Consider the following 22,411-nt stretch of genomic DNA (forward strand, 5'->3'; position numbering starts at 1 on the left):
TTCACAAAGACGCCTAAAGGACACGTTTATAAAACAACTTTTAATTGTAAAATCATCAACATGATAAACAAGAAAAGGGCAAGTGAAAACCTATTGTCCAAACTTTTGAATATTACATCCCCAGAACCTAAACATAAAAAACGATGCTATCAAATGGCAGTTTTGTTTCATCATCAACCGTGAGATGACTGATTAAAGGATTTTGGTGGTTTAACTCCCCCCCACGTACAATTAACATTTCTGCAGGCTTTATAACAACGAAACAATGCCAACAAATTTGAACAACCGTGCCAACCACTAAGTTACCTAATGGTGTTCATAAAGATGCCAGCATTTACACGTTCATGAGGAAAAATGTGAACTGTACTTTGAAGAGCATGAGAGAGAGAAAAGAGGTAGATGTGAGAGAAGAGGATGCAACACCTGCAGAATGACAACATTAGCACTTTAACTTTTCATGTGCTGTTTATACATTACATTTAGCCCTCACTTAAAATAGTCCACCTTCTGTTCTTTATATCCACTGGATTATGCTAAAATAACCAAACAGAATTTAATGAAACTTTCTGGTCAGTCTCAGCACAGATCTGGCTCACTTCCTTCAAAGTAAGATCTGGTATTGGTGGATAATTCTTTCAGCACATTACAGAGACCGCTGTTTTAGCATTCCATCACTACAAGCCAGAGGAATGTGCCTTGACTGTCCATAAACACTGTACTGTATGAACAAGGCAGACTGAAAAGAAAAATGCTTGTTTTTACTCTTACACTAATGACAAAAAGTCTTTGTAAGTCAGCTGTATTAAAGGCCAAAAAACAGACAAACAAAAAAACCCATATATTTTATGGCATCATTGATGAACTTGTATTCTCCCCCCACTTAGTCACTGGAAGCCTGAAATTTGAAAACCTACAGCAAAACACATGGTGAATCTGAAGTCAAACCAAGTCCTTGACCTTGTTGAGCACAGAACGATTGATTTCTTTACCAACCAATAATCGACACAGAGTTTGCAAGCTGTAAAAAGTCAGACTTAATGTGAATTTGATGCTCGGCTGAAATGTTTGCTTAAACAAATGACTCATTTTCATACTCCCGCCCATTTTACCAGCATAAGCTCACCAATTAACTCACTCAAGGCAACCACAATGTGGAGCGAGGACACCAACCTCACCGAATACGACCTTTGAGAAGCATTTAAATTTTTAATGAAGGCCATCTGTGCATCCGAAAGTGAATGGATGTATTCAAAATCTAAACACTGACTGAAAAGCATTTTGAAGGAACAGGTTCAGTGATGCTTAAGCTGTAGCATCAATGGCTTTTACGCGCTGAGCCGTTTTCATAACATTTAACATGAGATGTTTGTTTTAATTGTTGTGGTTTTCTTAAACTACAAAAATCTGTGTCGGCTGAAACCGTCTACAGAGCCTGAGTGTGAAATAAAGCAGCAATACCCAAACATACGAGCGGTGATCAATAATGCTTCCGTTCCTGTTTATCTATTAAAGTCTTGATGGTTGGCAGGAGAGGCAGCTTGACCAATCATCTCACAGACAGGTGGAATCACTGTCAGCTGAGAAGTGCAGAGGATTCTGTGAAGACTGAGAAATGTCCTGCTGTGTGCGTTTTTATGACTGCAGACCTGAATGCCACCATGTGTCATGTAGAGGTTTCCGTGTTGGAGGTCCTTGAGGTGTTTTTTCCTATGCGGCTGCTTGTGTGGGTGTCTCAGCAGTTTAGAATGGGCCTGCTTCTGTCAGGTCTGAATGGGAACGCAGAGCTCTCAGAGTCAGATCTCCCTCTGTGAGGCCCGAGCGTAGCCACGGCCTGGGTGAACACACACATGATTGTTAAATGTTGCCTAAACACACAATAAACCACCACAAAGAGACAAAGATAAGAAGATTTTTGCATTTCTGAATTTTGTGCCTCCTCATCCTTCTGCCTATGACTTGGAAATCAATCTCAGTACATATTAGATGTCTTAATTCCTAAAATGCTTCTGGAGGAGAGGGACGTACTTTGTAGACAGTTGTTGCTTCAATTTCTCAAGGTGAAAACTGATGAGGATTCCAGATGTGCCACATGTCACATTATGAAAAGATGGCTCACAAGCAAGAGCCTCAGGAGAGGAGGCAAGAAAAAGGAATCAGGAATACACAACCTGAGAAATAAGAAAGAGGGTGGAGTCCTGCACATTAACACATACCTTCCTGATCGCGGTCCAGTCCTCTAGGATGTCCAGATCTGGTAGCATGTAGACAATATATGGACGTAAGCAGAGTTAAGGACAGTGACTGACTGCTAGAGCAGGGATGAAATGTAATCAGACACATGGCTACAGCACAAGTAGTTAAGTTATTTAGGAGTAGAATCATTATGAGCAAGAGTAAAGACATTAGAAGGATATCAGACACCACCGACGGGCGTCTCCTCTTCTTATCTGGACTTAAAGCATCTCGCCTCTTCTTCCTTCCTGACAGCTCATCATTCCACAGCTCTGATAGAAAAATAAAAACAAAAACAAAAACTCAAATGTTTTGTCTTTGCATTCATTGTAACGTGACTTCCCGTATATGGTGGGAGGGTACAAACGTAATCAAACAACGTGAATGACTGTGTTACCTGATGTAATATCAATGCTGTGCCTGTCCTCCTCTAGTCTTCGGATTTTCTCCTCCAGCTCATTCTGCACTGTATCAAACAGCAGCAGCTTCTCACTCTGCACACACATAGTCAAAATAACACATAAAACACATAATCATACACACAGACTGGATCAATTCAGTTTTATTTATAAAGCGCCAAATCACAGCAGTAATCACCTCAAAGCCCTTTATAATATAAAGACCATATAATAATACAGAGAAAACAATTGCATTATCACATATCTAAATAAATGAAAAATAGTTTGGTATATTAAGCTGTGTGTCCAACCTCCCAGTGTTGACATGCTGCCTGGATCTCACAGTCGTACTTGTTCTTCACAGACTCCAAACACAACTCTCTGTAGATACCTGCCAAAGACGGAGAGATACACACAATATCCAAATGAATAAAGAGATCAGTGTGTCAAAGAACTTGTGCTATTACTAATACCACCTTTATTTGAAAGGGCGTGTCAAAAAAAAAAAAGAAACTTGTTTTTGCACGTTCCGAGTAATGACACCATCTCCGTGCTATCTAACTTAACCTGGGCCAGCGCTTTTTCCCAAGAGTCTATTTAAGAGGTCCTAAAACACCACTTCAGTGCTGAGGCCAGATGCAAACAGCAAAATTCAAATTCACCACATCGTGTGATTTCTCACAGTGGGGATTTTGCACTTGAGGATTGCTCCACATTTCCATACTGTGACTTAGATAGCATGCAAAAACTGGCTAATGTAAATCTTTACATAGTTAATAGTTGATATATAAAAAAAAATTCTGAATGGATGCAATGTATATTTAAATTAGGCTACATCTTGCCAGCAGTCTGATATGCACCAATGCACAGGTTATTGATTAAACACACCAACAGCAGTCTTCCTTATTAGAATGCTGCTTGTTACTAATTTGTTGCAGGATGGACTTGCATTATCCACTAGATGTATTTTGCCTATGTGTACTTTAGACAGTGTTTCCTACAGCCACTTACAGCCATACAGTCACTGACCATGTTTGATTAAATAAATACTGTTTACTCCTGGATTTTAAATTGAAAACAACACGTTGGCTTACACACTTTTTCTATAATTACAAAAAAAAAGGCACACAAAATGTGTTTCTGCAAACCTTTCACTTTTAATTCATGTTACTAGGTTACATGTCAACTTTCTGCAAATGCAAAGCAGGCAACTCAACACCCTGCTGCACAAACTGCAACTCTACCAGAAGGCATTGCACAGCTGGCTACATAAACAACAAATGAGAGTGTGATGTGAAGGTGTCTATGCGTTTAAGTTACCTGCCACCTTGGTGCGGACCTGCATGTTCTCCAGCAGTACTGCCAGAGGCTCCAGATATTCTGCCGCCCGGCCAGCCTCCACCTCTGCCAGCTTGCTGTTAACCTGACTGAGACGCTCACGATACAACCTGTACACAGACGCAGGAGTAAATATGGATGCAACTCACTGTTATATTACTTTCCTAAAACAACTCCCATTTGAAGCAAAGAGTCAGTCTTACTGGTCTTTGAGATCAGTGAATTGCTTCTCCAAGTTGCACATTTCATCCAGACACTCCATTCTTCTCCGCTCACAGTCCTCCTCATCCATTTCTAGAACAGCATACAACAAACACACCTTTGGTATGAAACTAGTCTTTGATGGAAGACGGGAGCAACTCGGTGGCTATGTAAGAAAACTCTGCTGAGTAGGAATATAATGATATTCAGTTGAAGCTTTGACAACTTTGTAAAATCTGATTGATTCACTCAAGTATTCATTTTTAATGACAGCTGTACAGGAATGTTCTGCTCATGTCCTGTGGCCAGTATTTCTCACCTGAGCTGTCTCCATCCTCAGAGACAGAGGAAGTGTCAGAGTCCTCCTCCTCTGAGCTTGATGCCTCCTGCTCATGTTCCTCCGCCTCCATCTCCTCAGCTGTACTCTCCTTTTTCTCCCGGTCACGGTGCAATGGCATGACTCTGCGTCAGGTTACTGGTGTGGGACAGAAACATAGCCAGGTTGTTTTGCCAGTTGCACATACAATATTCAATTATTTGTTAGGCAGCAGGACTCCTATATTTTACTGATGGTAGTCACTCTCTTCTTCACCTCTTTTGTACACTGTTCATTGCTCTGGATGGTTGACCCCGGTATTTAAACTCATGTCCCCTCCCTACCTCTCCTCCTTGCTGCTTCACTGTTACACCTCCCTCACCATGATCACACACTTCTCTGCCACCTCTGACTTCCTCATGCAGTACCGCAGTTCCTTTCTTCACATCCTACCATATGTTTTCTCTAGATTATTTAAAACACTAAGGGAAATTACAAATCAGCATGCCACAACTAGTAGGTTGATTAAAACGTTAATAGTTCAGTTGCTGCTCTGATTGATGCGCTCGTCCCGAATTAATTAAATATCACTAACAAATGTATTGCTAAAGAACATCAACTCTGTTTTTTCCTGCTAATAAAATTATATAACTTCTTAACTTAGAATTATTTCTGGGTTTTTAGTTTGATTACGTCCTTCATATATCCAGCGATCGTTGATCAACCAGGTGATTTTTTTGACTCACATTTACCTGTGTAATATTCAGCTTAACTAAAGAAGCTAATAATGTGGGATATTTGTTTATACTGTTCGTAGTGAACGACTTCTCATACACATTTTTCTTCAGTTAACTGTTTTTAATGGTGGAACTTGAAAAGTATCCTCAAGGTGTTTGAATATTATAGACAATAATCGTACACACTATTTTATTGCTTATGCTAGTTTATTCGCTAAGCTCTCCCTAGCTTAGCTTTGAAATTATTAACTTATTCAAAAAAAACATTACACGACAGCAGTATTAGCATTTCCTTAGCACGTTAGCAAGAGAATATAGTTAAGTAGCAAGAAAAACTATCACGGCTTAATTACAAATATATACAAACAAGCAAGCTTTAACTGACTCACATCTTACAAGATAGGTGGTACTTTGCAGGATGTGTTGGGGAAAAATGTTTTCGGAGGGGAAAAAAAATAAAAACTTGTCGTTATACCTCAGTTACGATTACACTCGTGTGCTCCAGCTAAGCTAAAAACAAATCTCTGCAGGACGCCTTTATTTGTTTTGGGAATTGTAGTTTTCTTTATCTAGAATAGTCTAATGAATAGAGAACCACTGTGGAAGCTTAAACTACATTACCCATGTTTCACCGCTCTAGCTTGAGGCGGAGAGTTCGAACAGAATCCTGCACGTTTAAAACATTAAAAGATTAAAATCCACGTATGTCCAAAGTATGTAAGGTCTGTGTGATATTTATGACAAACGGGATAGAGATTTTGCTTATTACTGTGGCATTTTTGCGTTGAATTTATCTGCTATCTATTATTTTGTTTCCCCCCCTCCCCTCCTCCGCCATGATGTTTTCTAACTAAGCAGCTAGTGACTGTTGTGGAGAAGGGAGGTGCAATGGATGGATGCGTTGCCCCGCTACGCTGTACATATTTGTCTTAGTTTAAAGAGAATGAGCTTCTCTGATAATTTTTTACCCGTAGAAATACTCCACGCTGTTGCGGAGGGCTGCTAATGCTCCGGGAGACACGTTTTTCGTTATAGTTTGAAGATTAGCTGGCTACACAGGCTAGCTCCTCCTTGCTGTCTACCATCGCATTCTTGCGTCTCCTGCCTCAGGAATGTTTTCCAAAAAACCTCATGGGGACGTTAAAAAATCCACACAGAAAGTGCTGGACCCAAAGAAGGACGTGCTGACGAGGCTCAAGCATCTCAGAATAGTCATAGGTGAGTTGGAAAGCATTATTAAAGGGCGAACAGCTTAGCTTCTAGATTTCAGTTTACTGCCTTGGTGCATGCCACACCAAACTCAAGTCAGAAAATCTCCAAGTTCAAAGTTGACTCGATTGTAGAGAGACACGCCGGATTTCTTTTCACAAACCAGAACACAGAAGAATATTTTGAAATTGTCTCATTAATTCGGCATCATGTCCGTTGTCTTTCATCAAACATTTTGTAAGGTTATATTATTTTTTCTGAATTGTTTATCTCTGAAGTCATAGTTTCTCCCCCTTTTACCGTCAGAATGATGGATATGTAACTCTCAATATACGAAGTGAATTTTAAAGGAGCCTGGCTGCTTCTGCTGTCGAGTTAAAGGGGAAGCTTTAAGGCTGTTATTTATATTGATTGTTTAGCAATACCATTACATCGTCAGATTTATGAATGGAGTTTGGCATAGGGTGTTTGGATAAAATAAAATCAGGTGTGATGCGCGTTGAACATCTAAACAACCTCAGTGATGCTTCAGGCCATTTGCCAGGCTTCTCTGGTTGCTGCAGGGGCGTGCCTGTGTGACTTTTGGGGAAAGGCCTGATGTGTGAGAAATGCTGAATGTTTTCTTAACATGTGTTAAGATGTGTTGCAACACAACACCACATTCAGGGTTATGAATGCGTGGGAGAATAAAGGAAGATAGCAGGGTATTAAAGTGATGGATGAGTGTCTTTCACTGACACACTTACTCCCACACCGACCAGAGAGGGAAATAGCCTCTACTATTTCCTCTCGGTGTCCAGTACAGTAGCTCGGCTTCCTGTTTCTATTGTAAAAGTTACTGGTGTCTGTGTTTGTGTATGTGTGTGCAAGACAGAAAAGGAAAGGGGTGTGCCCCCTCCCTGTTCTCTATTGGGAACACAGGACCATGATAAGAGGCTGAGACATAAACACACTTGAAGTGAAATGGTCTGAAAGGAAGCAGATGACTGAATAATGGCTAAAGACATGTTTTGCAGTCAAGTTGCCATATGAAATGAAGAAAGTGGTTTTCATTTGCACAACACTGAAGAATTGTTAACTGCAGCAGTTAAGTATTTGTTCATGTTGTTGTTGTTGTTGTTGTTCCAGCCGTTGTGGGAAGCAGACAGGAGCACTAAGACTCTTGAGCAATTTTTAGGTTTTCAAAACTGGTCACACCTATTATGGCATAATGAGTAAAAGGAGCTGTTGCACTGCTATGCAATCAGGTTAATAAGCAACTGTTCCCAAATCCCTTTTGGCTTTCTTCATTCCAGACCCCCCTCCCTTTACATAAACGAGCTTTATTTAAAAAAGAAACCTGGTGATAAACTCCTCAGTTAAAACCAGCTGTTCTACTATTCTAATAACTTAACTACAGATGAACAGATGTTTACTGTGAGTTCAGTAGTGGTCCAGTCAGACTTTCTCATACAAGGCAAGAAACAGTGTTCAGATTATTCCAGTTAAGTCCTCAGAGTGAGTCATGAGTGATTTTTTTTTTTTTTTATGTATTTGTTATTTTTTACTCGTGTCTTGATGAAGAAAGTTTTGTTTGTTTCATTTTATTCAAATTGATAAAAACTTTTCTCTGTTTAAAAGTCCAAAAAGGATGTCCAGATGATGTTGAAAGTTTGATTTTTCACAAAATGTAGTTAAATGGACAAAATCAGATTTAACTTGCAGCGTACTGTGCAAACATCCCGAGCCACTGTCCCTTTCTTTATATTTTGCTTTTTTGTATTTTTTTTTTTTTCTAAATTTGGTCCTGAGGTAAAGTTTTGCAGGCTTTCTAAAGGTCTTTCAAAGTTGTTGTTTTTTTGTTTTGTTTTCTTTTGTTTCCTTAAAATTGGCTGCTTTTTCACCCATTTTCAGTCCAGTCTTTGTTCCTGGTCATTTTCATATTATGGTTAATGTCACTTAAAACTGACCTGCAAACCTTCAAGCATTACAAAGGGTACTTAACTCAAGGGATGAACTTTGTGTCTACACAAAACAGAAAACTTGGCAAAGAACCAATTTTAAATTGTATCTGTAACAAAAACACATCATTTCTTCACATTTCTCATGTCGAAGTTATAAAAATGCCAAAGATAACACAATTTTACAGACTTGTAATAGGTGTTTGGATCAGTTCATCTGCTGTGTCCGAAAGCCTGATTAGAAGTCAGCTCAGTGGAAGGGTGGGTGTTAAGAAGCCAACTGAAAATCAGCTGCAACAAGTCTGATGGTGTGATGAATCCAAATTTTTTTATTTTTGCTTCAAGTCATTGTCATTAAGTATGCAGGAGGTCATGAAAGATGTACAACAATCAGCTTCTGTAGCCATCTGTAAAACACGATGTAGGCTGTGTCATGTTGATAAATAATAGACACAGAAAGGTGCCATCAGATCCACCATTGGATTGGCAACAGTAGGAAATCATATCTGGATAGAAAAACACACAAATAAACATTATCAGTCATGGATTAGCCTCGCAAAAGCCTGGACCTCAACATTATTGAACCACTGTGGGATCATCTAAAGGTAGCCAACATCCGAAGAAGAGCTTTGAATGTCTGTCAAGAAGTCTGCAGAACTATTCCTAAAGGCTACTTAAAGAAGTTAAAAGAAAGCTGCCTCAGAGCGTTCAGACTGTGTTTAAGAATAAAGGTGGTCGTGCCAATGTTGACTTTCAAGCTCATTAAGATTCTGCAAATATTCAAACAATGTGTTGACTATCCAACTAGGAGTAATGCATGAACGATAACTTAACAAGCAGCGAGGAGAATTAAAGTTTAGACAGACTGGGAAAAATATTAACTTGAAGCTGTACTGCATTGGTGCTCCATCACACATTAACTGATGTCCTCAACTAGTGCAGCCACTTTACAGTCTGTAGTAAGAATCTGTAAGGTAATGAGACTGTGTGGCATTACTTAACAGAAGCATTTTTGTTATACAAATGTTTTTAAGGAAATGGAATGGTTCCTAAAAGCTGATTTTGTTTATTTGTTTTAATATGCCATTTAATTGCCATACATTGCAAGGAAAATTCTTAATTAAAAAAACAATTCCTAGAGCCATACATGCCTGCATAAATGATTAAAGAGAATATTGTACAAATATGTCGTTACATTTATGAATATAAGGGTTTGTCTTTCCAGATACAGATTTTGGAGACACTAATTCCTTTGGAGTTTCATCAGGAAGGGTGTCAGGGGTAAAAATCTGCCAAATCAAACAAGCCGCCCCACCCACTGTGGCGACCGCCTTGAATAAGGAAGCAGCCAAAAGTGGGTTTGTCCTGTATATGGAAATTTCTGGGACAACCAAAAAGGTGTTGGCCTTCAAAAGAAGCAAAATCACAAGGACTGTGATTTAAAACTGTTTTACTTAAGCATAAAATTCATTTTTGTTTGTAAAACAGCCAAAAATATCAGCAAAATGCTTAAACTTCTGTTCTGTCCACTAACAAATGAAGGCCTGTTATGAGTTAACGCAAGTAATTTTTTCAGTTCTGTTTTTGCTTGTTTAGCGAACTCGAGCTTTAACAGTATTGCACTGTAGACCTGCACCACTGAATTAAGAAAAAATATTATTTATGAACATTTTGTCTGTTTCAAGAATACGTGAATTCACCATAATGATGCTGTGCGTCTTACAACTGTGTTATTGAGCTTAATGAACAACTTCTGAGAAGGTCACTTCTTTGCAGGATCCTCAGTGGGTCATCTGGTGTTAAATTATGGGGCACAGAGGGTCGAAGTTTTATCGTGTGTCATCCATAGTGAAAATATATCCCTGCTGTTTGAATCAGATGAAATAGCTGAAGAGACTCTGCATCATTTGCTAAGAGATTCAGAATCACACCACAGCCTTTTTAAAACTTGTGGTGTGTTTCGGTTTTGCTTTTTAGGCTATGGGGACCAAATTCGTGTTTGTGCATGACCTTCAGCCACAGTGGTGGTTGTGTTTCAATATGAGTGTGTTTAAACCAGCGTGTTTGTGTGTGTGTCTCTTTCAACTGCTGCCATTAATGGTGAGGTGCAAAACACATCAAGTAAACTTCCTTATTCTTGAAAAGAGACTGTTTGCATGACAAACTGAGCTGCGTGTTGTTTTTACAGCTTCTTTACATAACACGGGTATATTTAGAGCGCCCATATATGGTGGTAGGGTTATTTTATTTAAATATGCTTCCTGTGAAGAAGAGTGAGAATTGTCCTCTCATCACTGTGTTTTTCTTCATTTAAGCATAAATTTTGACTTGTAGTTGAGTCGATTTGTGTTTGTATTTCATGTGTAAAGGTTTAAGAGGCTTTACAGGGGTGTACAATAGACAAAAGAAACAAGCATAGGAAAGCTAATTTAAAACGAAATCACACAGAAGTGATACAGTGCGCATACAGGCTGATATTGATAACACAAATGTTCTCTGTATCTGTAGTGTGTTCGATCACTAATGCGGCTGAACCTGCTGGTTAGTACCCCTCTGCAGCGGTACTATAAAAAGCACCATTTCCTGTTACCATCATAAACCAACAACACAAGTTAAACGGACAATTTTTTTTAAAAAGTGTCTCTTTATGGGTTTCTGGTAATCAGTAGAGTTTCCTTTCGTGACATTTTAGGTCAACTATTCCAGAGACTTGGGAAATAAACAAGAAAAGCTCCAACCCCAGTTTGTCTCTGAGGAATACAGGATGTCTTAGTTTGACAGGCACGTATGAGTGTGAGTTGTGACAAAAAGATAGTTGTGAAGCATTTTATATTTCTGACTATTTAATACTATTTAATATCTGTTTTAAAATCAGATACTTGAAGCCAGTGTCCTATAAGACTTGTTATTCCCCAGTTATTGGTTATTCACAGAGTCAAAGTAAAAAGAAAATCTCTGATTTCTTAAACTAGAGGGGTCGAGTTGAAGATGCACATGTGATGTTTTGTTTGTACAGAGGTGGGATTGTTAAGAGGAATATCCAGGTCTTGTTGAGTGTGTGATGTTTGGTTAATGTCTGTGTAGGTTCTCTGTCATCCAAGTCATGTTAGTCTAAGGAGCTTGGAAAGAAAGCGGCTGGATTTTTAAGCCTCTTGGATGAGAGATTAAATGTGCTTAAGAAAATGTAAAGTTACATTCATGTTAATGGGTGTAAACGCTGAAGCAGATGTAGGGGAATTTATTGCGTTTTAATTTTTTTCCTATTCTCCTGAATGTGTATGTTCGTTGACTCTCTGATCCTTTGTACCGTTAATTTTTTTTTAGAAAATGCGGAGCCGGCCGAGCTGAAGCAATTCTTCGACCTGAACTATTCTCATATCTACTATGTTTTCTTTGAGAATTTTGTCACCATTGAGGTCAGCCTCAAGCAAAAAGGTAAGTATTACAGGTGGTATAAAATGGTGGTTTAACAGGTATTGTAGGCATAAATAAATGATTCTTTGTTTTTCAGGTCATAAATCTCAGAGGGAAGAGCTGGACTCGATCCTCTTCATCTTTGAGGTATTTGAAACCTTACAGATTTTTAGATTATAAGTATTGTACAGTTTGATTTCATTGAGGATATGTCACATTTGCACTTGCACGTCGTTGCCAGAATCTTAAAGCTAACTGTTATATCTGGGATATTTTTTTCTACAACATTCAGTCCTACGAAGCTGACCTCAAAATGTCGGGGTTTGTTGGTAGAAATAAACAACAGGACAGAGTGTGGCTGCACGGTGGATCCCTGACATTTTGTTAAACCACAGAGGTGTTTGTGCTTCCAAACGCTCGGCCTCTCTGTTGGTGTTCTCGATGGATGCCATAACACTGGCTATCATTCCACTGAATAAAAGACACTGGCATGTGGTGGTGCTTAGTGTAGCCAGGATAAGATAGCTGTGTGTGTGTGTGTGTGTGTGTGTGTGTGTGTGTGTGTGTGTGTGTGTGTGTGTGTGTGTGTGTGTGTGTGTGTTACTGACCTCCGTTTGCCCCTCAACATATTTTCAATTCAGAGCAGGGCTGGGCAGAGCACATTTCCAGTGAGAATTAAGATAAAGGAAAATGCTTAATGCTGATTTTCTTGAAGAACTTTGGCCAAACAATAAACAGTTGATTGATTAGTTACATTGTGATATTAACTTTCAATAATACCATAAGAGTGCAACTATGTAATGAAAACATAGCAACAATTTTTCCATTATTGCATTGCATGAATGAGAAATTAACCGGCCAACCGGTGAATTCATCAATGAATGGGCAATATCAATAATATAGCAAGACTCACTCTTAACGTGAATCTCTTTTTCATTTATTTAGAAAATACTTCAGCTCCTACCCGAGAGAATCCAGAGCCGATGGCAGTTCCACAGCATTGGTAACTCACTTTTAACCAGTATTTTACACTGTGGCCACTCACACGGTTACTCCATATGTAATGTTGAATCTCAAACAGCCTCTCAAAGCATCTTAGTGCTTCTGGCAACTTCTTGAGTTCAAAGAGAGGTAAGAGTAGCTGTGCGCTGCAGGTGATGAAGCTGACATGCCTTTCTCTTTCAGGGCTGATTCTGAAGAAGCTGCTGCACACTGGGAACTCTCTGAAGGTACTGCTCAGTGATTCAGTGAAACTCCTTTAACTGTCAGTCATGGCTCTTGATCCAGAGTCCACAGGACTGGATACTCCTATGGACCTAGAATCTTTTTTGCAACGTTGCCTGAGTTCATTGAGTTTTGCTGGGCATTCATTTATGCATTCATTTATCCCCCCCCCCGTCCTCTCATTTTTTTTTTGTTTTTGTTATTGTAGATCCGCCGTGAAGGTGTGCGCTTGTTCCTGTTATGGATGCAGGCCTTACAGAGTAATGCAGAACGTGAGCAGCTCTGCATGTTTGCCTGTTTGATTCCTGGATTCCCGGCTCCGCTCTGCCACGGGACCCCACGGACCCTGGATACTCTAATCAACCCACCACTGAGTTTGACAGAGAGTTAGTTTTATCAACACACACTCTCAAACACAGTGCATTAGACTCATAGATACATTACTTCTTTTTTTTGCACCTCTAATATATTAAAGATATTTCGCAGCCTTTAATGTGATACCATACTCTGTTCTTTTCCTCTCTGCAGCTCAGGTGATTCCAGAAGAGATCACTCCACTTGTTCCTCCCCAGTCAGGTGATAAGAACCAGGAAGATCTCACTGCCTACTTCCTAGAAGCTCTACTGAAATACATGGTAAACCAGGTATTATCTTGATTCTTTACTAACACAGTTAACACAGCATAACTACACATGTTGCAGTGCCTTACTAATGCAACTCACGCTAAAAGCATGGGAGAAACCGAGTTTTGGGTGCATCACTCACTGATTTGGTTGTGGCCACATCTGACGGTGAATTAAGTATTGATCTAGTTCCTTACTGGAATCATTAACCCCTAAAATGCAAATTGCATCCCCTGTTGCTACACAGTAACTTGGCGCTTGTATTTCCTCTGCTTGCTGCCATCACACACTGATAACATTTTTCCCCAAAACAATGGTGCTCTTCTCTGCTTGACCCTATTCTGCTCTCCGTGCGACACAGGCTTGGTTGTCTGTCTGTCTAACTGTGTGTTTATGTTTCTATCAAACAGGCAAAGTCTCTAGAGTGGCGGTGTAAAGAGAACCATGAACGTGGCTTCAGTTTCCTCTTTGGTCATTTCAGGAAGTTCTACCTTCCTCACATCTTTCCCAACTTCTCCATGGAAACCAGCCTCTACAGCCCCATGCTGGGTTAGTACTACTAAGTCATTTAGATCGACTAAATAAGCTTATTTAACCAAAGAAACATTTATTTATTTGTGATGTGTACTGGGGAAAACAATGACCCTTCAATTTAGGCAAGAGGGAGCCAAATCTGGAGTGGAGTAATGATAAATGAACTCATGTTTTGGTCTTTCTAAACACTTAAAGCACTTTTATGGTACTAAAAGTGCTGCATTCACCAATTCACACACACATTACACCAATGGACATTCGGCATGGACTCCAGTTAATTAATGATCTGCTCTACCTACTAAAACTGAACAGGAGAAACATGAGCCCCTGAGACCTGGCTCATTATCATGGTGGAGCACCCAGCTGTCGTCGCATCGCCGTTTGAATAGTTTACAAACATTGCTGGACGTTACAGTAGAACTCTGCTCTGACAGTCTCACTTTGAAGGATGCTGTGTTGTAAGCACTGTCCTTTTCTGAGAAGACTGGTGTTTGTTCCACACTGTGCTGCTTTTATTAGCTATGCAACATGACTGTGTTGTGTTCACTTTGTGCACAACAAGAACAGACTCAAAACTCGGTGATCGTACCTCATAATTAATCCTGTGCCCCTTAAATATATATTCCTCTCTCCGTCATCCATAGATGTGCCTCCTATGCGTTCTAAGCCGTACTACAGTGTTGTGCGCAGAGAGCAGGACAGCGGCGAAACGCTGTATTGCACTAAGGAAAGTTTCCTTCAGGCTCGAGTTGTCTTTATCCGCTGGCTGGTTTCCTTCTGGCTCGAGCCACGACCCAACACACATACCCACATCCCAGGAACAGAGGGAGAGAATGTCCCCAAGAACATACAGGTAAGTATGAGCACATTATTATGCATCACTTGGTTCTTGTGTTTTAACTGCTCAATTTGCAGAAGCAAATGCGAAAGATTTTAAAATACCTCTGACCCTGTCTCTGCTTACCTTCAGCGAGCAGCAGCTGGATTTGCAGCTCGCTCCACAGGCAGCTCAGAGGACAGCGGTGGGGGAGGGATTCGATCTGACAGCCACCTTGAAGCAAGCGGAAGCTCAAGTGGGCGAGGAGGAGGAAGCATGGAGCTCTCCGGAGGTGCAGGGACTGAACCTGAACAGAGCCACTCGAACACATCTACACTGACAGAGAGAGAGCCCAGCTCCTCCTCACTCTGCTCCATGGATGAAGAGCAGCTGACAGACATGGAGGTGGTGAGAAGAGTGCTGACCAGCTCCAGAACCAACGTCAACTTCATCACAGAGATCTTTCGACAGGTTAAGGAAAAATGGTTATTTATCATAAAGTGAGAACAGTTTCCTTGTATCTTTCTTGACATGTTCATATTCCCGGTTGCTCCAGGCGTTTCTTCTTCCCATGTGCGAGGCAGCGGCAATGCGAAAGGTGGTCCGAGTTTACCAGGAGTGGATCTCCATGGAAGACAAACCAGTTTTCATGAAGGAGCCAGAGGAGGGCCCTTATCCTATAGTCACGGCCACAAGTATGGATACAGGCTCGCAATTCGGAGACAAAGATGATGAGGTGAGAAATTTTGTGAAATCAGTCATGTAATTAGCTGAAATACTCAGGTAAACGTTCTGTACATTAGCAGCCAACAAGTTTCAGTTCTCAAGACCAACTTGAGGTAAATAGAAGTGTTTATTTGTGTACTTTCTTTTTTTTAAGGGAATGAATAAAGTGATTGACAGTGAATTGTTGGAATACAGTGTTCATGCTGGAGTTCAAACTACACTACAGGTATGTTCTCACACACAAAAACTGCCAAACTTCCACAATCTTGGTGTTATTTCTTAAATATTTCTTGTGGTTTTGATTGCCTTTCTTTCGTCTCTGTCTCCTCTACAGGTGTTTATCACCCACTCCTCTAACGTTTTCCTGCTGGAACCAGCCAACGACATTAAGATCCTTTTGGAGGAGCATGTCGATATGTGCAAGCGAGTCCTGAACATCTACCGCAGCCTTGTCATGCATGAAACCATGGACCAGAAGACATGGTAAAAACACAAACAGCAGCGTAAAATGCCATCTAATTACATTTGTGTGCTCTCAACTACCTGCTGTTTCTGATTAAAGAAGAAGAACCGTTTAGCTTTAACGAGTGTTCCTGAATTTGTAGGGAGCAGATCTTGCTGATTTTGCTGAGGGTGACAGAGTCAGTAATGAAAAGGCCTCCATCCATCATGCCTCAGGGCAAGAAGAACAACACATTGTCGGGCAGATTAGCTGGACCCATCTTTCAGGTACGTTATAATAATGTCATGAAAATAAGGAGGCTCACTGGAAGGCCCGGCTACGCCGGCTCAGTCACTTCCACACACACAGCCACTCGGCTGGAGAGAGGCCTGGGGTTGGAGCTGGGGCAGGGTCAGGGAGGAAGCTGGGAACAGGGGGTTTAGGTAAGTTTGGCTCTGTGGCTGTTATCAGCCATAGAACAGGCGTACACGAGACATTAGCATCTGGGACTATAACGGATAGGAGTGGGACAGGGGGCACAGCAGGTCTGGAAACCCGGTCATCATCTAAAAGACTTCTATATTTCAATATTATATAATCATGTGTTTTAATATGTTACCACACTCTAGGGTTGCCAGCATGACTTATTTTACTTCATCCCTCTCTTTCTGTACAGACACTGATAGTAGCCTGGATTAAGGGCAACTTAAATGTCTACATAAGCAGAGAGCTGTGGGATGACCTCCTCTCTGTCCTCTCCTCCCTAACCTGCTGGGAGGAGCTGGTCACTGAATGGTCACTGACCATGGAGACGCTTACAAAGGTACTGAACAGGGACCACATATACCTCCGCTCTGCTATTAATATAACTAGATAAATTCAGTTCAACACTTATCCAAGTCCTCCAACTGTTACCACCTAAAACAGTGTGGTAAAAGGTTACAGCTTTGTTATGTCTCTGTGTCTTAGGTTTTGGCAAGGAACCTGTACAGTGTCGATCTGAATGAGCTGCCTCTCGACAAGCTCAGTGAACAAAAACAGAAGAAACATAAAGGAAAAGGTGAGTCACTTTTACCGACCTTCAAAAGACATTCCTGTGACTTCCTAAGAGCATATCTGGAACACAGCCGGCTGATTGTCACATCGCACTGCTGGAACCAAATGCAGCTCTGGAATATAAATTGATCTGTTCATGTATTATTTTTTGACTGCAAAAAACTGAGGTCACAGAAAAACTACTAGTAATTTGTAAATTTAGCAGATTTCTAGATATAAATAGCACACATGTTTTCAGCTCAGTTCACCGAGAAGTCATTCCTCTGTTCTTACAACAGGTATTGGTCCGGAGAGCCAGCGGCAGGTTGTCGATCGTTCCTTCTCTAAAGGCTGGAGCAGAGACCAACCAGGCCAGGCAGCCGCCATGAGACAGCGAAGCGCCACCACCGCTGGGTCACCAGGCATCGAAAAAGCCCGCAGTATTGTCCGGCAGAAGACTGTAGGTCAGTATGCCCTCTTCCTACAACTCTGCTCCCTTTGAATGTAAATGTTCATAGCACTGACTCCCAGAATTTGTCTATGCATACTTTGGAGAAATAAATGGTGCGCAACAAAGCCAAACTAGCATGCTGTCTTTCCTCAGTAGATTTTGGATACCGTCACGCTCTTCTCAAGTCAGTTTTGTTTGATTTAATGTCTCTCCTCTGCTTCCCTCCTCCTGCCCATCTGTCAGTCTGACAGGAAGCTGTGGCATATGCTCACTACCATTCCTCTCTGGAGTCATGTTTATGGAAAATCTTTAGCTGTGGCCATTAGTATGAAAGATGTAGTTACAGCAATGCTTGAATAGGTTTAGTATCAGCTGAGATGATGAATAAAACAAATCCGAAAATCAAGTTGGGACTTTAAAAATACATTCACAGCTCTAAATACCCCAATTAAAAATTGTAACTGTGATGCCAAAAATTTGAGTAGTACTATTAAATATTTGATAAAATATTTGACTCTTTTGGTAGAGAATTTTTTTTAACCTTGAAATCCATATATAATACTGTTTCCTCCTTTTTTAAGCTATATTACCAAAGATGTTTCAAACGTGAATACATGCAGCCAGCCGGTTTGAATAATCTCACTGTTATGCATTACGATAAAGACGGTTCTGCTCCAGTTGTGGTGACCTGTTGCAGAAAACAATTGTATTACTGTGAATGCCAGAGTAGATTGAAACTAACCACAACAAAGGACGTTCCTCCACACTCTGCAGGGATTGAAGGTTTGGTTCCAGAAGGGTCTCTACAACCGGATTAGTTTAGGATATTTTCTTGAATGTCAACATGATGATTCCCATTTTCATTTAATTTTATGTAGCGTTCCTGTTTGTCGTGGGCTTATGAAGAGACTTGAGCTGCAGAACTCCCACCAGCTCTCTCACTCTCTCACTCACCAACTTTCCTGCAAAACTAACCCTGTCTCACCCCTCCCTCACCTTCCCTTCCCGTCTCTGTCCCTCCATGCCCATCATGGAACCCACCTTTTCAATACCATCCTGTCACTTGTCTCTTGTTCCACTAATTTCCTCCAAGCTGTGTTTCTATGCTTTTGTCTTATTTACTAAACGTATTCACTTGCTCTCTCTTTCTATTATCTTCATTTTTTATGTACTCTTTTCCACTTCTCCTTCCTCACTCACCTCTTAACCTTTATCTATACTTTTTTCCTCTTTTTTGTATTTTTCCCTTTTCTGTCCCACACTCTTCCTCTCTTCTGTTTCTCTTCTTCCCACTTCCTCAGCCCTGCGTAGCTGTTCTACAGGGGATTCTCTGCTGTCCTCAGCCTTTATCCGGAGTGCTAAGAGTGCTCCTGCTCTGGCTCCACCTCTTCCTGTCCTCCTCCACCACCACCACCACCCTTTACTACCCCCCCTTGCCGACCAGCTGGCAGGTACACACTCTTTGCACTACCTGTCTGCCTGCCTGCTGCCTGCCTGCCTGGATTAGTCGTCTACACAGACTGAAACTCTGCCTGTTGTCTTGTCTCTGAATATTTCTCTTTTCTTGTTTGTTTGTTATCACTGGATCAACAGTTTTCATCCGCTCCATCAACAATCATTGACCCCATTCCCAGTTCAACTGCAACTTGGCTAATCTTAAAAGCTGTTGATCAGCAGTGCGCAAAATTTGCATGTTGCAAGTGTAGATCTCTGAATTCTTTTCATCATTTAACAAGCAAGTTGTTTCTCAAATACGGTCTTTGTTCAGTAAAATGTCAAAAGATGGCCTAAAATGATTATTTGCGAGATGCAAAAGGAGCATATTTTTGTAAAACTGAAAGATATTCCCAAATCATATAATACAAAATATTTATATGCAAGATCTTCCACTGGAAGAACAGAGGTGCTTAAAGGTCTTTTTTTTTTATTTTTTTTTTTTTTATCAGACTTAATGTTTTCAAGGAGGTATGCAGAGGTTTCTTTACATCTTTAAAGGAAGAATCACATTGTTAAGTTAAATTAAGAACTTTCTTTTTCTGTAAACAGTAAAAAAAAAAAAGGAGCCGATTGGGTCTTTCAGCTAATCGGCTGACAGATTATAGGTGGCGTAACATGAGCTACCTCTCTAGTGACTCTCCTTTTCTGATGTCTTGGGCTGCACTTGGCAGTGGTAGTGCTAGTTCTGGTTCTGCTCTGCAGATGGTGAGAATCCTTCGTCCACCTGCTGAAGTTTGTGGTTACAGAGGTTAGTGACAGCTCACAAAGCAGACAGCACAAGGACAGCCAGTGCAGCTGATTGATATTGAGGAGTACCACAGCAGTAACCTATCCAGGGAGCCAACTGAGAGAAGACTTGAGGGGAGTAGGGCAGAAACTGAACATTAAAGTAAGAGCAACCAATACATAGCCTTGTTTCTCAGATAGAAACAAACTCAAAAACAAAACACTGAAGTGCTGATATGCTTTGGCAGGTGTTAGTACATCTGGCAGTCACCCAGATGATCAAGTATGTTTGTTGGAATCACTCAACTGTGATTGTATTTGTAGGATGTGTTAAATAATCACCTCAATATATACAGATCAGGCGTAACATTGATTGCCTGCCTAATATTGTGTTGGTTCACCTTTTGCTGTCAACTCTTACCTGCAGGGGCACGCACTCTGTATTGTTGTGCTCCTCAAACCATTCCTGAACTATTTTTGCTTTGTGAAAGAGACCATAGCCATCAGGGAGTACTGTTTCCACAAAAGAGTGCATGGTCTGCAACAGTGCTTAGGTAGATGGTATGTATCCAAGTAAAATCCACATGGATGGCAGGCCCCAGAGTTTCCCAGCAGAAAATCGCCCAAAACATTACACTGCCACTGCTGGCTTGCCGTCTTCCCATAGTGCATCCTGGCGGTAGGTGTTCCCCAGGTAAACAACAGACAGGCGCACCCATCTATGCAATATAAAAGAAACCGGAGTCATCAGGCCAGGTCACCTTTCAGTGGTGGGCAGGGGTCAGCTTGGCCACCCTGACTGGTCTGCAGTTCTGTAGCCACACATAGAAGAAACTGTGATGCACTGTGTATTCTGTATTTAATGTATTCAGCATTGAATTTTTCATTGCTTTGAGCTACAGCGGTTCATCCATTGGATCAGTCAGTGTTATAATGTTATGCCTGATCAATGAATGTCTTCAGCAGCTTGCTAAAATGCTATTTTAAACACGCCTGCATATGTAAACTAGAACTAGTTTATATATGCATATTTATTATATAAATCGAATTCATTCTGGGCCAGCCAGTAGTGAACAAACATGTATGTCATTTTCAGTCTGTGTTCCAAACATTTCACTTAGACTTTAGATGTAAGTGGGATTTGCTTTTCTTGTTGTACACCTGTTTGCATGAAACTCGACATACCTGTTTTCTTTGTTATTTGCTTATCATCTTGCTTGCCTGCCTGCCTGCCCGCCCGCCTATTAACCTGCACCTTACTCTTATCTGCCTGCACACACATTTGTCTTCGAGGTCTTGCCATTAACTCTACATATTTGCATTTTTTTCTGCCTGTTATAAGTCACTTTATTTCTCTACCTTTCTTCTTGATCTTCCTTTCACCAATTTTTTTGGTGTAAAATTTCATATGATTTGCTTTATTCTTGCAGTGGCTTTTGCTCGGACAGCTCTCCTTTCTCTTTAGTATGAGAGGATGATGACTCGCATATCATTTTTTGTTGTTTTTAGTGTGTCTGTGTGTGGTGGTCACTAATGGATGGTTATTGTGCAAGAGAGAAAACCCACTGAAATAATTGTAAATGAAACTTAAGGGGAATTTCTGTGACATTAAACATGATGGTTGTACAACATAGCTTGCTCTTGCAAGTGCACAACAGCCAAACTGGGAAGCAGTCAGCTGTGTTGCTGCATTGTTGCAAGCGAAATGGTGTATAGTATAACACACAGGTGTTGAACTCCAGGCCTCAAGGGCCGGTGTCCTGCAGGTTTTAGATGTGTCCTTGATCCAACACAGCTGATTTAAATGGCTAAATTACCTCCTCAACATTTCTCAAAGTTCTCCAGAAGCCTGGTAATGAACTAATCATTGGATTCAGGTGTGTTGACCCAGGCTGATATCTAAAACCTGCAGGACACTGGCCCTCGAGGCCTGGAGTTCGACACCCCTGGTATAGCATATGAGGGGAAAGTGATTTTTACATAAATGATTTTGATCTTGTCCATCTTCTTTATCTTCTTAAAATCAAATTCCAGCTTCATATTCATGCCATCAAACTATTCTAGTTCAGAATTATCCTTATTTATCTTATTCTGGACCTTATTGCAATTCTAAGTTTGTCCTCTGTCTGAAGCAATATCTCTTAGCACGTAGGTTGGGCTTCTGTGCTCACAGGCAGAGCTATGTGCCTGAGATAGTCATATTAGGGAATTATCTACTCTCTTTAAAATCATCTTGAGCCAAACATAGAAAAAACTGTTCTGAAGCCAGACCTTTTGACTCGGGGAGTCTATTTGTTGATAGTTCGCAGTTTAAAACGTAATTAATAATAATATTTATTTAGATGTAACTACCAAACAGTCAGCATTCGGGCATTTATCCAATGTTTTTTTTTTTTTTTTTCTACTAAAACAAGGTAAAAAAGGTCATGGTTGGCACCAGTAGTAGCTTGATAAATAGCCATAGGATGTTTGCTATGAATACATTTTGTTTTTGTAAGCAACATCAGTGAGTACAATCTGATAAAGAACCAGACTTTAGATAACTTCTGCC

General features: G+C 40.6%; 2 protein-coding genes across 10 annotated transcripts in view; one reads left to right on the plus strand and one right to left on the minus strand.

Moving 5' to 3' along the window:
* Positions 1 to 21: 21 nt before the first annotated feature.
* brms1la (BRMS1 like transcriptional repressor a) lies at positions 22 to 5,767 on the minus strand. 4 transcript variants are annotated; one of them, XM_042225536.1, is made up of 10 exons: positions 5,619 to 5,767; positions 4,489 to 4,644; positions 4,172 to 4,262; positions 3,951 to 4,078; positions 2,942 to 3,021; positions 2,630 to 2,726; positions 2,415 to 2,504; positions 2,214 to 2,278; positions 2,026 to 2,126; positions 22 to 1,831 (listed from the first exon to the last, which is right to left on the minus strand). In XM_042225536.1, exons 2-10 carry the CDS (start codon positions 4,625 to 4,627, stop codon positions 1,741 to 1,743), a joined length of 882 nt encoding a protein of 293 aa, XP_042081470.1. In that variant the 5' UTR covers positions 4,628 to 4,644; positions 5,619 to 5,767; the 3' UTR covers positions 22 to 1,740. The 4 variants fall into 4 exon arrangements, with proteins under 4 accessions (XP_042081470.1, XP_005933947.1, XP_005933948.1 ...); XM_005933885.3 differs by having other exon boundaries at positions 5,612 to 5,766; XM_005933886.3 differs by having other exon boundaries at positions 5,698 to 5,760.
* A 281-nt stretch (positions 5,768 to 6,048) lies between these two features.
* The window catches only part of ralgapa1 (Ral GTPase activating protein catalytic subunit alpha 1), a 72,751-nt gene continuing 56,388 nt past the window's right edge, over positions 6,049 to 22,411 (plus strand). For 2 of the 6 annotated variants that reach the window (XM_042225533.1, XM_042225531.1), the window contains exons 1-18: positions 6,049 to 6,440; positions 11,696 to 11,806; positions 11,883 to 11,932; positions 12,731 to 12,788; positions 12,971 to 13,014; positions 13,218 to 13,395; positions 13,538 to 13,653; positions 14,043 to 14,181; positions 14,811 to 15,019; positions 15,137 to 15,454; positions 15,540 to 15,719; positions 15,864 to 15,935; positions 16,044 to 16,192; positions 16,315 to 16,438; positions 16,828 to 16,974; positions 17,121 to 17,211; positions 17,486 to 17,650; positions 18,939 to 19,088. In XM_042225533.1, the coding sequence (XP_042081467.1) occupies positions 6,335 to 6,440; positions 11,696 to 11,806; positions 11,883 to 11,932; positions 12,731 to 12,788; positions 12,971 to 13,014; positions 13,218 to 13,395; positions 13,538 to 13,653; positions 14,043 to 14,181; positions 14,811 to 15,019; positions 15,137 to 15,454; positions 15,540 to 15,719; positions 15,864 to 15,935; positions 16,044 to 16,192; positions 16,315 to 16,438; positions 16,828 to 16,974; positions 17,121 to 17,211; positions 17,486 to 17,650; positions 18,939 to 19,088 (2,407 nt within the window). In that variant the 5' untranslated portion in view covers positions 6,049 to 6,334. The remainder of the gene's footprint in view (positions 6,441 to 11,695; positions 11,807 to 11,882; positions 11,933 to 12,730; positions 12,789 to 12,970; positions 13,015 to 13,217; positions 13,396 to 13,537; positions 13,654 to 14,042; positions 14,182 to 14,810; positions 15,020 to 15,136; positions 15,455 to 15,539; positions 15,720 to 15,863; positions 15,936 to 16,043; positions 16,193 to 16,314; positions 16,439 to 16,827; positions 16,975 to 17,120; positions 17,212 to 17,485; positions 17,651 to 18,938; positions 19,089 to 22,411) is intronic. The other 4 variants (XM_042225532.1, XM_014337296.2, XM_042225534.1 and 1 more) reach the window with 4 other exon arrangements.

This window comes from Haplochromis burtoni, unplaced genomic scaffold (assembly GCF_018398535.1).
Source record: "Haplochromis burtoni strain Fernald_Lab_line unplaced genomic scaffold, NCSU_Asbu1 Contig_174, whole genome shotgun sequence".
NCBI classification, from domain to species: domain Eukaryota; kingdom Metazoa; phylum Chordata; class Actinopteri; order Cichliformes; family Cichlidae; genus Haplochromis; species Haplochromis burtoni.

Bases quoted from the DNA above. Each gene is read 5' to 3' on its own strand.
- brms1la (XM_042225536.1), bottom strand. From the start codon at position 4,627: ATGCCATTGCACCGTGACCGGGAGAAAAAGGAGAGTACAGCTGAGGAG. The intron at 3,022-3,950 runs GTAACTTAAACG...CGTCTTTGGCAG, and splicing joins GGTCCGCACCAAGGTGGCAG to GTATCTACAGAGAGTTGTGT. The intron at 2,127-2,213 runs GTATGTGTTAAT...TCCTCTCCTGAG, and splicing joins ACTGGACCGCGATCAGGAAG to GCTCTTGCTTGTGAGCCATC.